The sequence below is a fragment of the Bombus impatiens genome, unplaced genomic scaffold, assembly GCF_000188095.3.
Source record: "Bombus impatiens unplaced genomic scaffold, BIMP_2.2 scf_0058, whole genome shotgun sequence".
Taxonomy (NCBI): Eukaryota; Metazoa; Arthropoda; class Insecta; order Hymenoptera; family Apidae; genus Bombus; species Bombus impatiens.
The window spans coordinates 346314-364314 of record NT_176477.1 but is presented as its reverse complement, the minus strand read 5'-3'; the positions used below and the strand labels follow the sequence as shown (position 1 = coordinate 364314).

At 36.4% G+C, this 18001-nt stretch overlaps 1 protein-coding gene across 4 annotated transcripts in view; it reads left to right on the top strand.

The window, feature by feature from the left end:
• The window catches only part of LOC100749943 (pleckstrin homology-like domain family B member 1), a 63601-nt gene that overhangs the window by 40148 nt on the left and 5452 nt on the right, over positions 1-18001 (top strand). For all 4 annotated transcript variants that reach the window (XM_033324662.1, XM_024372274.2, XM_024372273.2 and 1 more), the window contains 7 exons: positions 8-1316; positions 2704-3646; positions 4459-4832; positions 5191-5341; positions 5443-5668; positions 5864-6029; positions 12743-12872. In XM_033324662.1, coding sequence (XP_033180553.1) covers positions 8-1316; positions 2704-3646; positions 4459-4832; positions 5191-5341; positions 5443-5668; positions 5864-6029; positions 12743-12872 — 3299 coding nt within the window. The remainder of the gene's footprint in view (positions 1-7; positions 1317-2703; positions 3647-4458; positions 4833-5190; positions 5342-5442; positions 5669-5863; positions 6030-12742; positions 12873-18001) is intronic.

The following is an 18001-nucleotide window of genomic DNA, read 5'->3' as shown; positions in this document are numbered from 1 at the left end:
GTTTCAGGTTGCATGCTGTCGATCGGGAGATCGAATTACATGCGCTTTAATCACCCAGCCGAAGCGAAACAATTACGATCTGTACTGCCACACTCGAGAATCTCCATGGCGCCTATAAGTTTCTCCCTACCGGATAACCAGCTGCAGGAAAACTATCATTTAGAAAGAAAACCACCGGTGGCGCCACGAAAATCACCAAGAAATTCTTGCTCCGACGAAGAAATAGGTTTCCTTGGAAAACTAACGAAATTCGAAATGTTATCGAAACAAAATAGAAACAATTGCGTCTCTCCAAAAGTGTTTCCAGCGGGTGCTATTACCACGAACGTGCCTGCCGATCAAATTCTCGGTCACTCGAGATCCTCCAGTTTAATCTCCCTAAAAAATGGCAATAATAATTCACCGTTACAAAACTTAACAAACTTGGAAAGAAGTCGTTCGAACACGCCATCCTTTAATTCATCCTCACCAGCTCATTTTCTCAATACATCTTCTCCAGGTAGCTGTTTCGCCTCTTCCTCTCCTAACTATTATAGCGATGAGAATCGTCAAAGATTGGATATCAGAACACCCAGCAGATCCAATACGCCTAATCATCAGCACCAAAACATTTCATTGCCGAATCATAATCAGATTCAGATGTATTCAACCGCGGAATCCTACCTAAAAACCTACAAACCATACTATCGAGATAGCAATAACGAGAACAACCAAAATCCTCATATCCTTCAAACGATATCGAAGAACAATGTGAATCAGGGAGGTCTTATGTCACGAAGCTTCACCTGCCAAAAGTCGAACGATCTCGACGACTTGACGACAAGGGACTTCGACATGAGTCAAAGTTTAATTGTTACCAAGACCACGACAACCGAGTATCTTCAGTTGGAAAAATTTGGTTCGAATCCTAATATTTGCAATAGTCCCAGTAACGGAAATTTTTGTGGTGGAAGTCTGAGGAGCGTGGCTGGAGCGCAGGGTTTTGGTTCGAATCCGAACATCAAGAGGATACAGCCACCGAGTCCTGCGTTTAATCGTAATCCCAAGTACAACGAGCCGAAGAGAAGCTTTGGACGGGTGAAGAGCCCGACTCCTAGTGCCGGAAGTGGTTGCTCGCTGGAGGAGCTACGAGAGAGACAGATTGACGCAGAGAATAAACGGAGAGAGGCGGAGAATAAGAGGAAACAGGCGCAAGAGGAGAGGCTACGAGAGCAGGAGGTCGAGAGGCAAGAGAAAATGAGACTCGAGGAAATCCTTGCCATGTGCGCGGAGTACGAGAGGCAGAGCACCGTTGAAAAGCCAAGACAACCTAATAGGTGAATGGGTTATTTGCATTTTTTGCGAGAAGATTCGAACTTATCGCGAAACACTTGCAATTTTTGATACGTCATCTAAGACCGTAGTACGTTATGTTGCGTACATTGCGACCAACTTTAGGTTTAATCCCCCTACCCTTTTTTGACGAGGAGTAGCTGTTTATCTTGGTTGAAAGAAAATAGAAAAGACACAGACTGTTCTCATGCTATAGCGATATTATTTTCTTAAGGGTAAATTCTACCGTAAAGTGAGCTTTTTAACCCTTTTAGTGACGACCAAAAGAATTGTATCTAAGCGAAGAATAGAAGAAATATAAAAAAAAGTAAGTGATATTTACAAAATTCAAAAAGGAACATAGAAACGAAATAAAGAAAGAATAAATTAATGCCAATTGTATTTCAATATTTATTGAAAATCGTACTAATAACACTTCATCAAAATCGGTAGGAAAAATGAAGAATCAGTTTCCTTTTATAAACATTATTTGCAAATAAGAAGAATCATCGTTTGGTCATAGTTTGATGTAAAAAACGTAATGTAAAGTATAAATACTGCATTCTCAATTATTTGTAACAAAATTTCTAATATCAAAACACAAAACTAAATGATAAACCCATGATGCGCAGCAAGCGTCAGAAGAATTACTTGCTTCAAAACAAGTGATTCGTGTAGCTGGTATAACATCACTGAAATAACATTCTAATATTATTCTATACATTTAAGATTATCCGGCTGCTGAAAACATGTAATACTTACTTATTATTTCCAACACAAATAATTTACTTAGCTTTGATGGTTACTAATGTGTACACCGTGTAATCCTTTATTGTACAGATTACAAATTGTGCGTGATCTTCGCACAGGTGCAGCAAAAGTTTACTCTCGCCATGTCGATGCAAGATTATTTTGTGAAACATAAGGAGATATTCTGTTCTAAACAGTGTTATATAGACCTGTGATTACAGTCTCAAGCAAACCTCGTGTCAAATTTTCTTATGACAGAGAAATTCAACCATTTACAACGTTTTATAAATTTATTTTAAGATAAAGTTCTATCGCGATGCTAATAGTAAGACGCCATCGCATACGCAACGATGTATCGTTGTTCGGCACTAAAAGGGTTAAGAGCTCTCGCCAATCTTTTTGGCAATTTTTTTACAAAAGTCTTGTACAACTTTTCCCGTCAACATTTTGTACATATAGTTATCCGTATTTGAGTAAATCACAAGTTTATTCTTCTTTATTTGTATATTATACAAATCAATAATGATGATAATCCAATAACTAGCTTTTAGTTTCAATACATATACGTACATCACTAAATATAGAACTAAATATAGAGGTTGTATAATTTAAAGTCTACAACATCTTCATTTTCTTTTACAGAATCAAAACGAATGGCTCTCTACCACGAGACAAGCGACTCGGTTATAATTCACCTTTCGACAGCCCGAAGAGTCCATCTAAAAATCAACCACACTTCTCCTTCGACACTACGAAACAATCGAATTCGGCTTCATACGAGAACGTATGTGTACAAAATTCAAAAATCATATTCCAAAATGGTAACTCGCCGAAGAATCGTCGAAACCAGGCGACAAGTCATACAGACAGTCAAACAGACAACATACAGAATCATCCACAAGCGATCACGCCGAACAACAATAACAACAGCCAATCCATGATGTGGCCAAACATTCATGGCAACGGGGACCATAGTTTTTGCGGTTCGATCTCACAAGTTCGTAACTCGGGTTACGAGAATACGGCAATCGATGGGTCGATGTTCAACAATAACGGCGGTAATTACACGCAGATCGTTGACCTAACGAAAGACACTTATGGAACCATCCAACTGAATGGGGCGAGGATTAACGGACAACCAAATATGCATTCACGAAACTACGACAATTCGATAAACGGGAACGTGAGCCTGTATGAGAATGTGCTGATTAATTCTGTACAGAACAACAATCAAAACAATCATTCCATGCCAAAGAAGAATGGTCAGTTATCGAAATCGTGCGAGATGATCGAGAACAAGCTGGCAATATCTAACGACGACCTTCTAGAGGCTATCGAGCAGCTTTCCATGCTTTCCAAATCCAAAGAAATTTGCATGATTCCCAAAAAAAACAATTCGGAGAAGGACAACGCGAAATCGAACGAGGCTAAGGCTGATAAAGAAAGGAAGGAACTCGAAGAGGAGGACAGAAAGAAGTACATAGAGTTCCTTCAGAACGAGAAATTACATATCCTTGGTAATATGGACGTATTAAAAAGGAGCGTCGCAGATATTGAGATCCAGGAAGAGGAAATTAGTAGGGAGGTCCGTTATTTAAATTTTTTTCTTTCAACTAAAAAATTTAACAAATTTTAACTATGCATTCTACCAACTTTTTAAAATCGAAGATTTTCTTTCAAAAGGAAAGATGTTGTTACCATCGTTAGTGTGCAGTATTTTTCGTCTCTTTCCCATTTTTTATCTATGAAAATAATACAAGAACTTATTTTCATATTATTACATAGTATATTATTAGGTTATGCACGCACTAGCGACAATTTGTCGCTCTCGCTCACATCAGTGGAAAGTTCAATCTCCTCTTCTTCTAATAACAGAAATATCAGCTTGCAGTCGTATCATCAGATGCGCACACACCCATCTAACTAAACGAATGCCACTTTCGTAAGTGGCAGAACCATAGCAAGACAAATCGTCCCCAGTGGCCTATACCCTTTAGCATTAAATAGTACCGACGAATGAATAATTTCGAGTTTAAAGATACAAATGCATTCGATGGTAAGGATAATCGAGAACTCGAACCTTATCCTCTTATCTACGTTTACCTTCGAGTTAAAATTTATTTACTTTTTCTTATTTCGCAATGAGATAAGGTATTACCCTTTGCTCTTAGTCTTGCTCCAGCTTACTCAGTAACGTTCAAACATTCGTGCATCAAGCATTTCTAAATAATACATTTTAGAGGGAAGAAACGAACAATTATGAAAAAGCTCGTTCTCTTGCTTTCCAGGATCAAATTCCTAAAACAAAGTTTAGAACAGGTTATTAAGAAAAACAATGGTATCGTTTCTCCTATAATATTCTTTAAGCATTAATTATGTGCATTTTGTGTGTGACAGCTCGAATTAGAAAAAGCACTGCTGTCTGCAGAATACGAGTCGGAATCGTTGAAACTGAGTCAAGACGAGGGTGAGAAGATAAAAGTACAGATGCGGATAAACGAACTGGAGAGACAGATGGCCGAGGATAACACGAGTCAAGCAAATTTGCAAGCGGAAGCAAAACAGAGAGTGCAAAGGGCTCAGCAGACTTGTAACAGTTTGGAAGAGGAATTAGCGAATTGCATGGATGAAACTATGCAACAGAATATCAGCAAGAGACTTATGGCTCAGCAAGACGTCCTGGAGTCAGAAAGGAAGGCCTTTGAGGATTTGGAGTTTCATCATTTGGAAGAGGAAGCGAGCAAACTGGCAACCAGGGAAGAGTTACAGAGGTAAAAGTATTTCATGCACGATTGTGCGATTAAATTTCTTCAAATCCTTGTTGGCTTTTCATCCTTGTTTTACCTTCTTTGTGATACATCTTTCATTATCAAAAATAATTATATTTTTATATAATTATATGATAATTATATTATATTTCTATTGTCAGTAAAGCTGTCTCGTATCAACTGTGCATGATCGATAGAGTCGATCAGTAACATAGAATTGATTTTATAGAAATTTTAATTATTAAACTAATCCACGAAATGGTTCTTCTTTTACAAATTAATATATACTTTAGTATGCTAATTATATGGTGATTGACAATTGAGTCTAACATAGATTTGGCGATGTAAATGTCTGTTTTAGATACTTGAGCGAATTGACAACCAAGATAGAGACCAGAAAGGTTCGATTGAGCCACTTGGAAGCACAGAGATCCGAAGCAAAAAGCACAGCGACTAAAGATGCAAGAAGCCTTGAAAGGCAGAAGCTGACGCATTTGAAACGGTTGGAAGAAGTTAGTGAATTTGTAGATTATTTACAAAACAATCAGAATATTTCAGTTGTTAATGACTGATGTTCATGATTTTTGTTTGACCTTGTCTCTTATCGTCATAGGGTCGAAACCGAGTTAGAGCGATTAACGATGAACTGATAAAATTGGCGCAGAATGCTTGCGAAAACAGAGACGAGAAACGATCTCCGAGCAGGGAAGACTTCGACAGGATCTCCAGGGTCACTACTGACTCTCCCATTGTAAACAATCAGGGCAGCTTGGGAAGGAAGACTATCGAATCCCTCAAAGAAATTGAGAGAAATCGACAGCTTCATTTAGCCAAACAAGGTAAATGGCTTTACAAATTGTATAGCCAAATATGTTAAATAACAGAAAATTTATTTCTACGGACGCACTGTAATAAATAACAAAATGAATTTTAAAGAACACAATTACGAAGAGAATTATCTAACAAAATATTTGAATATGAAATATGAAACTTTTGATGCTATTAAATTATTTTCTACTTTACTCATGTTATAGGTAGCCAAGTAATTTCGGAAGAAAGACGAAGAGTGGAGGAATTGAAACGAAGAGTTCAAGACGAGGTTCGGTCGCAGTGGGAAGAAAGGAAAATGAACTGTACCTCTTTTAACAGTGTTGAGTCAGGAGAAGAATCCTCTAGTTATTCAACGGGACCAGCAGAAAGGTAAGTCACATGTTCAATTATGCCGCCTTCATAGCCCAAATCACGCATTCTTTGCTTGTTCTCGTAATGATGCGTTTTTCTGAACGAATTTATAGATGAACGAATGCTAGTTCGTTCCCCACTTTAATAAAATTAAAAAATGATAGTGAAAACATGAATCCGTTCATTTTATTAGAGTGGGGAGCGAACGAGCATTCATTCACCTGGTTTGAACGCACCATAAGAAAGTGAGAAGAAACGAAAATTGCATGGTTTGTGTTTGATAATCGCACGACAGAATCCTGAAAGTCTGAAAGAAACGACAGGGAGACAAGTACGTTTTGAATTTTGTGAAGCGATATTTTCCATTGTTATCTTTCTGTAAATTCTAAACATAAGTACATTGAAAAATGTGTGGAATTTAAAATGATTTCACAAACATTTGCAAAGTTTACAATTCTTCGAACGATATATAACGAAAATATAGATAGGAAACTGATAAAACATTTTTGAACATAGATAACATGATTGCGTAACATTCAACAAATATAAAAAATTTAAAAGTGCTCACAGTGTTGCTTAGTTAGTAAGTGTACAGTATAGATATATTCTTTGTACGTGTGTGTACAGTATACACGAATGACGAAATCGTCTCGTTCTGAGTGATCGTACACAATGTCACTTTAGCAATAGTGGCAGGACGTGTCTTATCTGTAGATTTAGTGATAAAAAAAGTCCTCGATGCAGTTAACAGAAATAGGAAGCGCGTGCATTTTTTGATTAAAAACGATCGTTTGTATCTGTTCTACGGTTTCACGGGGAGACGCATTCGCAGTATAACGCGTCAACGAAAGTCGTAAATTCTTGTCTCGATACGATAATCGACGCCACAAATCAGCCGATCCCCTATTTCGGTTAAGATAATAGGGGTGGTTTGAATGACTGTAACACTGAGTTAACAGTTTAAATGTAACTCTTTACTCCCAACAACTTTTGAAGAATATAAGTGTCCGCGAGTGATGCGTGTGGGAGATGTAGAAGTGTTTTGAGCGAAGAGTTGTTAGCAAGTGATTTTCTGTGACGGTAAGGTTTGTAGGGAAAACTAGTAATGGGTGCTGGCTGCTCCTCGCTAATGGTCGCTCGCGAATGGAAGTGGCCCTCGAACATCAAACATGGGATTCCCATGTTTTACCTGAATGAGCAATAACCCTAAGGAGCTTCTCGACTTGAAAGATGTTTGTAGTAATTAAGGGCCTTGACAGTAAAGTAAAAAATGCTAAATCTTATGACGGTTCCTTAGGATCCGAGTAAGCATGCTTATAGAACTGGTGGCCATCTTGACCGAAGGATGGATTATAGTATATGGTAGGATCGCGGGACTTAATAGTAACCATTGGTACAATTTAATTTATCGATTTAACTGAAAAGTATAATTTGAGCTGTATACAAACGCCAAGATGTCAAGAACAAAAGATTTCACTTGTTATGCGTTAAAATATCGTGTAAATATTTCTATAGATATTGTCAGACACGTTTATATGTTTTCAGCATGTTGTAGTATCCCGATCAATTAAATTCTGATGAACTACAGGTAAAAAACAATGAAAGTGCTGACGGGGCGAGAAAGATGGGAAATCTCGATGGGCCATATACCCGTGGCCCTTTACGGCATTGGGTAATTAAAAAAGGTGTACTTGATCATGGGTCATCCACATCTGTGGAACACATGTGCGTGTTAGGAATACCAAAACCGTGGTATGAAAGGTAGCCGTTAGTCAGTTGCAACTAGAATTGCGAGGGAGCTACGAGTAGTTGCGCGTTAATTGTTACTCGTAAATTGTCGAGTCGTTGTAAATTGTGAATTGTGAGTCGTCAGTTGAGTCAAGTCGAGTTGAGAGCGAGTTGCGAGTTGGTTAATCATTAGTTGCCGAGTTGTTGCGAGTTGGTTAATCATTAGTTGCCGAGTTGTTATGAGCTGTTAATTGTAAGTTGCTAGTTGTGAATGATCAATTTAATTGTCTTAGTTATATCGCATTAGTGCATTAAGTTCACGTTAAATAACCATCGTTTCCTGTTTAAATCACAATAAATAAATCTATAAAGATCGTTAACCAGTGATTTCTACAATATTAATATCGCTTATGATGGATATCATCGGTTTGTTAACACCGATCAACAATGAGTTAGATTCTGATTCTGACTAGTTTATATTAAACATTGGTATTTTCTTTTTTTAAAGAAAAAAGTGAAGCACGATTTTCGCAGGATTAAGACGTACTCAAGATGTGGCTTTCCGTAACATTTAATAGACCTTTACGTAACAAATAGTCACGAGTTTTTCCTTTGTTTGTAAATGGAACGGGTTGTGCAAGAATTACATGGCGCACGTGATCTACTCGCGTCGCGTCACTTTTAATCGGGCAGTTTCGTGAAACGGGAATCTCATCGAAAGTAAAAGGCGTCGCAGCAACCTTGATAGGTAAGAAGGAGCGACGCGAGGAAGCATCGGAATCGGCGTCGACGATCGTAGATTGTCCGGTTGATTACGCTGCTGGCAATAAAACGCTTTATCGGCTCTGCTGCTTGTCCCGCGCGTTACTTGGATACGCTTGGGTGGGGTATTATCAAACGATACGGTATCTGTTGCAACGAGCTGCCTTTCCGCGGTTAGCTGACGCTGTTGACACGTCGTTTCCTCGTCATCTTACTCGTTGTGGTTAATGAAAGTGTACATTGAGTAGGAACTCTGGTAGTTTGGATAGGCTCGATAAGATAGACGTTGCTTATTGCTAGAAGGCAGGATTTCGGTGATCTAGAAACAGATAGAACAAATATATATTATAGGAATCTCGCGTGAGTCAGTGAAAAATATAGAGTTCTAAGTGACGAGCTTTGTGAGTTAAACGAGAGTTATAAATGAATGGATCTTAAGGCTTCGAGAATGTAACACGTGCATAGAGGATGGTTCTTCAGAGGAATATATGTGTTATACGGAAGCAGAACCGTTAGGAAAAGTTGAACTCCAATCATATCGAGCTTTGATTCTACAGTCGAGAAGTTTGTAAAAAGTGAAATTTATCGATTTAACTTCTGGATAGCTCATATGAGCGACGGATCGCGTAGTAACTGTCTTTGATAATAAAGAAATCGTGGAACTTTAATCACGATTGTAACAGAAAAATGTGAAATTTTATTTCAGTGATAAGATAAACGCAACTCGAACGAAACATATACGAATCTTATCAAATTTTACGGGTATATCGATGGTAAAATCCGTTTCGTGTTTCGAGTATTCCTCTTTTTAATTTGAAAATAAGGCAACGAACGATTTACGAGGAATAGAGTTTCGTGATAATGAATGGAATCAGAATCGTAAATGCAATTCGAATAACGTTTGTTGCAGAAGAACGCATCGTTGCATTGTAAGATCATAACAAAGGAAGGGACATTGCGATAATGCGAACACGATGAGTCCAGCTGTATAAAGATTGATTTATTTGATAGGTAGTATTCGTAAAAGTGTATTGCGCGGCTTTAAGATTTATCGTGGGACGGAATCGAGTAGAAAGTCCAAAAGATCGATCGATGACCTAAAGAAATCGTCGCTGATAAATGAAGAGACTATAGAAAACGAACACTGTGGAAAGAAGAAATATAAGCAAAATTAATTAATAAATAATTAGAGATTCTTTGTCAGAAAGTCTTGTTTCAACTGCTTATTGGTATCGTATTTTATTAATTATATCATTATATTGACACCAAACTGCTTATGTATACCTATATCTGTAACGATTATTGATTTCTAAACTTCAGATTACATTGGCAGACTATAACTCTTGTTTCTCATAAGCAAACGGAGCCTTGATAACAGAGTACATATATGTTATAGAAATTACAACAAATGTGAAAGTGTCAGAATATACTTTGACAGAATCATCTCCGTTTATAACCATGAGATTTATCAAAATATTTTTATCTACTCGAGTAAAAGTTAGAGATTAATCTTATTTGGTGAGAAGAATTTTACAAAATTTCAAAGAAAATTTAAAAAAATATACGACATACGTGTAGACGCAATCTCGTAAGGTTATTCCACATGCTGATGCGTGCATTTTTCGAAGGTGAAAACGCAGTCAAGGAATCCATTAAGACGAAGAGCAAGGAAAAAGAAAGGAAATATTTATCGTTGAAGAACGTCGTGGTATCGTCTACTCTAGAGAAAAATAAGAAATTGATAGTAAAATGATGCAATTGAAAATTTGTCAGAAGTCGTGTTGAAATTGTGTTAAAGGATTTTTCTGGAGAAGGCACAGTGGTCGCGTGAGTGATCGGGAGGGTGCGAATTAAAGGGAGGAGAATGCACGAGAATGAACGCAAGGGAAGTGGGTGCGTCCGTTTTTAACGAGGCTAGGTTCAGAGGATGCAGCTTGATCACTTTCCTAACCAGCAATCGCTTTTACATTGTCAGCAAGGATTGGCTTTATAAAAATTTCTATCGACCCTTGGAAACGCACTCGCGCGAATTTCGTCATCGGTACTTGTGAGTTTAGAAAGATTTTGTTTTTACATATTTTTTTCTTTTTTTTATAATTTTTATTGATTAAATGTTTGGTTGGTCGAGAAGATGTAGGAAATTTTAAGAAAAAGTGTTTCAAGTTAGAGGACAACTGATCTTTGTAACACGTATAAAATTAACACAATTGTGTGTTAGTTCCTTAGATAATTACACAATACTTATTGCATAACTAATGACGAAGCATTTTATAGCTTCTGAGAGTAATAGCAAGAGAAGCGCTCTGTTCCAATCGAGGCGTACATTTCAAAATAAATTCAATAAGATTAGAATTGTCCGCTATTAATTCCTATAAATTAATCCATAAACTACAAAATTGATGTCACTCTTGTTTGCAGCACGTGCTGAATGTACGATCCTACCAAAGAGAGAAACTTAACAGTTAAGATAAATTTGATCTCTTCGTTCTATTCAAATATCATCTCTCTCTCTCTCTCTCTCTCTCTCTTTCTCTCTCTCGCATCTAATACTCGTTTATCAAAGAACTTCTATTTCAAGTAGTTTACTCAAATTTCGGCAAGATATCCATGAAAATGCTTCCATTTAAACGACAACTTTATAGTATATTTGATCACACCTCTTAGTCAACATTACAATTTAACAAATACGAAGATAATAGCCTTTCTTCGCCAAACCAATATACCAGAAATATATTTTGAAACTTCCTCATATGTATTATAACCTTTACTCCTGCACATTTTTACAAGAAAACGATAAAACAGTCATTTTGACGAATTCTCCTCTTCAATAAGGTAACAGAAGAGACGATTGTACCTAACAGGATCACCCTGTATATACTTCTCTCTCTTTCTCTCTCTGTCTCTCTCTCTCTTTTTGTCTGCTACGGCTCCACCTCTTGACAATGACCACATCCATGGACACTGAGAGCTCGGCAAAAGGAGCAAACGAAATGAAAAAGATGACCCTGTTCCTGGGGGGCCAAGGACAACGTCTCCATAGCAACGGGATTGAAAAGAGTGTCGTCGAGTTCGGTTGAACATTGTAGAAGAATTAAATGCTATGCTGGTGGCACCGTCGAACCGGTCGACCGAGTCACTTTGTACTTGTTAGGTTTTAATAATACCTGCTGCGGCTATGGCCTCGCTGGTAGTGGCGATCCTCGCCAGCTAGAAGAGCCTGCTGCCTTCTCCGGCTTTTTTCGCGATCTCGCGTGGCTCGAGTTTACGGGACGGTGTTCGATACGCGAAACGAGAAGCACTCGAAGGAAGATCACATTGGTGATTACGTAAGATAAAAACCGGTGATATTCGATGCGGTTGACGTAAATCAGTTGGAAGATGCATTGCTCGTATGGTCCGGTTACCACGGTGCTTATGGCTGCTTCGAATTCGTTACCAACCAACAATCCAATCGTTTATCTCGTTCCATTTATTTTCTGACTTTCTTTGTAACTGTCGAAATACTGTAGAAATCGTTGGTCGAAAATTTCGTATTGTTCTAGTTAACGATGCATCGAATCGTTCCCAATTCAGAATTAGTGCTGTAAATTATTAGTGCCTAATCCTTCGCTTAATTTTCGTATCGATGTGATTTCCAATTGTTTTGCGAAAATTTTCACCGCAGATATTATTGTCAATGCCAGCTTAGATTCTTTTGACGTGTTCCGAGATGTGGAAAAAAGTAGACATATTGCTAGTTTATGTAGACATATAGTTTGAATATGAGTGAAAAGGATATATAGGATAATAGGAATATACTTTATTTATTCGTTTTTTATTGTTAGAAAAATGTTGCGATCCGTCAGAGTTTATTTGCTTTTGGTGCAATTATACGATGCTACAACGGCAGAATAGAATAGTACAGAAACAATGCTAACAAACAAAAAGATAAAATAGATATATGATTACGTAACTCCGATGTTACATATGCTATTATAGAGGATTAATTATAATCTTAACTCAACTATAAAATAAATAATCTCAAGGCAACTATGTATATTTTAAAGTCAATTTTAAAATCAATATGAATAGGAAAGTAACTAACTTTAGAGTGCAAATACCGCAGGCACAATTTAATTCAAAAAATTGACGTACAAGTTTTCGTTTATCCTTGTCATTAAGAATAAATTGAATTTCTTTTATCAATGCGATTTCGATGATCATTTGAAAATAGAAATCAATTAACGACACTAAATTTATAGTGGTAGCGGAAGCAGCGACAGTGCAGAGGGTGGAACCAACGAGAAATTGTCTGGTAGCAAACTTTCGGAGCTCACGTCATCCAGTCCAGGACCTTCGAATAATTCCTACAGTCTGCTCCAAAATGATAACGTGAGTACATAAAAAAGTCTTCCTCCAAAATTTGCATCTTCATTAGCTTTTCTATAATTAGTAGCTGTTAAGGTGATATATTTTTAGAATACTAACTCTTCAAAAACATAGATATATGTATGTTCGCGATAAAAAATATCGATTAGCGATTAATGAACTTTTGCAAACATTTGTTCTATTGAAAACGGAATGAAAAATGGTCCTATACAGAAAAATTTGGTCAGTGCAGATGGAAGGGAAATGCACATTTCCGATTAGGAAGTACTTATTAACAGTTTCGTGGCATTCACAATCATTAAAGCTTGACGAGACGGTTAACTCGAGACTGAACTCGTGACCGTGACACAGCAATTTCTCATGAATGTTTAAAGCTGGTTTAGGGTAAATTAGAAGAGACGCATATTTCGTCTAGATGCCAAGATTTTCATGCTTCGAGAAAAATATAAGTCATCTTGGCTAACGAAATGTCGAAGACTTTTGACGGGTCGAGCCGCGTTCTAATTTGTATGAAGGGAGCAAAAAATTAGTGAAAAGAAATTTTGTTACGAATTTGTCTGAACATCAGAATTAAGTCAGGGCCATTTGACAAGATTTCAAATGAGTCATGGTTCTCTTTGCTCCACGATTTCGGCTTTCTAATCGTTGATAGTTTTGTCAAAATATCTACCGCTACAATATGTTAGATAGATCATATTTTCAAATATTTTAGGGCATTTCAAGTGGAAAACACTGGAATGAGATTGTCTCACATTTGATCTTTTATATTAAACTTGAATGATAGAATTCTAACTACGTCGATTAGGACAAAAAATGAAGCAGAAAATTAAACAAATAATGTTGGTGGTATACATATGTATATAACAAAAAGAAAAATCGATAATTATAGGAAATTCTGTTTCTTATCGCTACTGACGAGTTTCAGCTTAAAAGTTCTATCGTCAAAAAGCAAACAAAAGGTCCCGTCGCTATATTTATCTACTGTTCACCGTGATGCCGATAAAAGTTGAGTGGTTAGTCATCCGATGGGATGTTTATTCATTTTAAAATTCGAATCAATTTCTGGTTTGGTTTGTGTAAAATGCATTGAAAACAGACTGATGGACAAATAAGTGCAGTGGAGTGAGAAATTTGGAAAATTTCTAAAAGCTGTAGCAACTGCTTATTGCAAATCATTGTATGTACAATCTTTCTATTTCAAAATTACACGAATTTAAATCATTAATTGTATTTAGTCTATACTCCATCCGTCAATAAGTTTATAAGTATTACTTTTTCATAACCTGTTCTTTAATTCATACTTTTTATCAATAGCATATGTTTTATAATTTTTGCAGAAACTAGTTTCTAAAATCACTATTTCGTTACTTATTTCACGATCGTAGCTTGTCTGGAATTTAATATCCATTATATTACTTAATATTAATATATTAATACATTAATTCAGTATTATTTAATATACAAGAAAAAATGGAGGAAAGCACAGAATTAACAGCGAACGAGTTTGTTATTCGAAAAGTTTTGAAAACGAGAAAATTGATCGTGTATGTCAAACTTACTCGATCATTTCAATCATCCAGAACATTCACTTAGACAGCCTAATTTTAGTAATTACGACCGGCGACCACTGTACTTAACGGATTCAATGAAATCATCCGGGGTCGAGGAGTAGCTTTATGTCATGTCTTTTAATGAAACGAAGACAGATCTTAAATTACTTGCACACTAAGAAAAGTTTTAATACGGGAAACTTGTTTCATATAAAGAATCTGTAATATGCTATTAAAAAAGAAAGATTCATGGAATATTCAACTTAATTTCTTACATTTATAACCATCGTTGGAATATTTCACCTTTGCAAAAGTATGACTGCAATGAGGCAAGTATGACCACGATGTGAAATTTTTCATCGAAGTGAAAGCTCATAAGATAAATATATTTATTTGGTAATCATTTAAAGAAACGTTATTGATTGTATTATTTATTTTTATATTCGTAGTATGTGGACTTTTTTATATTATTTATAGATTAAATTAATTTCCAGACTATTTTCAATATTCATTATAATAAGAATATTTTCACACGCGGTACATTACAATCTGTTCTTTTGACATTTATACGAATCTCGATATGCACGAATCACCGTAAATATTAGTGTAAAATTTTTCTGATTCGCGTTTTTAATATTTATCATCTCCTATCAGCAATTCGCGTATAGTACGCGATGCAGTTCGCGTTGCTCGCATACGGACAGTGCTCATTAACGCATAAATATACACGCGAGACTTGTATCGTGAGAGCTGCATGTACACGTGAAATTACTGTATAATCGTGACATGTTTATTAAGATTTTCAGACGAAACTTCCGGAATAGTGTAATATGTCACGTTGTTTCAAAAATGTCGCTTTAGTACTATCAAAGACAGCTTTCGAGTATTAATAAGACGAAGGTGCTTGCCTTTCCTATGTTTATTTCTCTCGATAACGTGGAAGACGTCGGACAATTCATTTCGGAAGTTACCGTAAATGTATACCGCGCAGTGAATCTGGTCTGGACTAGGTGTTTAACTTGCCAATTTCTGGATAGCTTTCTGAATTATAGTCGTGCTAACATCCTGTTACAATACAGATTTCATCTTTTAGGATATCTGTTGACTTCATTTTATGATTTCATTGCACGAGCTGTTTCTAAAATAGGTATGTGTAAAGTAACGACTAGGAATCCTATTTTCATTTCTATTGGATAATAAGAAGGGTAGTGCCAAATCTTTTTTGCGTAAATTTATCTCTACTGATGATATAATTAGTAGTCTGTATTTTTATTTGGAAAAGAAATAATCGGGTTCTTTGTGTCTCTTTTCCTTTAGTCCAGAGTTAGACATTTTTCATTCTCAACTTTTATCATTAAATAGTGTTCCAAAAATGACTTTGTGATTCCTTTAGGGTCACAACTTATAGGAATTTTAGATCATCGATACAAATTTATCAACCATCCCCTCAGCAACTTTCAGGAAATATTGATACTCGTCAAACATCAAACGATTCTTTCTACAAACTTACTGTCAAACTGTTCAAACATGTCGTATCTCTAAATTTAAAATCATATTTTCAAAACGATCGACGAACATTTGTATACTCGCGATGAGACCTGATTCGAGGAAGACGTAATTTCTCCTAGCAGCATATTCGAAAAGCGTCACAATCGCAAGAGACCAGACGACGTCGAGTTATTTTTTTTTTTTTTTTTTTTGTTTCGACCGGACCCTGAAAAATTCGCTTCGTCTACTTGTTCGCGCGGACGAAGAAGTTTTACGGTCGACCGTAAGGAATAACACGAATCGCTTCCTCGTATGTGTTCCACGAACTCGTCGATTTTCGCGTGCTTCCTTTGTCGACTCGCCGTTTCAAATAGCGGAAAGTCTCGAGTGTGATGACCCCTTTTTTCCGCTGATGGAAACACGCTTCTTATTATCAACAGTATACACTTGTATTTCAACGTGCCGAATAATAGAATTTTTGCAAATTTTGAAAGGACGATGTGTAGTTTCATACGAGTCAAAAGTCTCATGTAAAGAATGTTTGCTCTATCATAATAATCTTCAAGATCTGTTAACTGTAGTATTTACGATAAAACGACGAAGAAGAACTGTATAATTCGTATACGCTGAATAAAAAATATCAATGCACAATGTCATGCGCACGAGACGATTTTATTAATAAACGAGTCTCATTTCCATAATGGAATCGTGTCTTTCACGATACGTAGTTTACAGTACTGAAGAGAAACACGAACTTCCGAACGCGTATTTCACAAATATCCGCTACATTCTGGAGCGAACGCTTTCGTCGCCGGCTGTGTATTTTTGCGATGATACTTGCGTATCTAGGACTCGAATGACTCGATACGTCAATGTTGCAAAATCGACCAACGTCTATGTGCGAATAGAATTTGCGAATTGACCATCACTATCAATTTCAATTTCACGATGTAATTTTCCTCATAAATTCCATTTTCCTTTAGCCAACATTTAATATGATTAGAAAAAACTTAATTCATTTTTTACCTACGTTCAAAACATAATATCGACATATCCATACCTTCTAGAAAAAAGCTTTTCGACTTAACAGTAACTCGTGATGAATTGTTACGAAACAACAAAAGGAGTTACTTTTCAATTTGAAATGAATTTCTTCCTTTTATTTTTGTCGCGTTATTGATTTAGCCAGCTCAGCGTTTCAATCTGTACGAAATTTTTTCAGCCTTACTTTCGTTCCACCTTTTTCAATGATTCATTGTCACGATTATAGCTACGCGAAAAGAAAAATTTACAAATGTAATTCAATCGTACGCATAATATACGAAACAGTGGCCATATCGTTTTTACGCGATTCAAAGGCGAGAAAAAAGATGATAGAAGTAACAACTCTGTGCAACTTTGCTAACTCGTAAAGTATGTAATTAAAATGAAAGTACAAGTATTCTATAAATGTCGATCTAGCATTTTTACAGTATAAAAAAAATGAAGAAATATGCAATTCAAAATCTTAAATGTCCCAGAAATATGCATGTCGTACCTTTTCGCTATGAAAGTGTACTATTGTCTAGCTAACTAACCGTCATTTCAACGTTATGTGATATTTTCATACGTTACTAACAATGTCTAGAAGGTTTTGGATATGTATTCATAAATTACACATAAAGATACAACTGTCCAGTGATATCTTTTTTCGAATGATCACTATTTTCCGAATGACATTTCAGCTTTACTCGAAACCTTTGAATTCATTGAGCATTCCAAGACAATAAAATCAACAATTTATGCAATTTCCACCCACGTTAATGCGATTCATATTTCAAATCTCGTCATCTTCGCTAAGGAAAAGAAGAAACGAGAGAAAAAACGAACAGTGACATCGATTCGATCAAAGAATGATAAACAAAAATTGTTTTCGTCGGCTTACGACTTACGCAACTCCGCAATACTACGTGAACTTTTTCACGGCAACGCTCGATGTCAAATAAAATTCACATAAAACCCAGTGACGCAGATTCCTCAAATGCTACGCAGAATACAGAAGCAACTCTGTATCCCCTCTGTATCATTGTTAAACAAATGGATGGTCATCGGCAC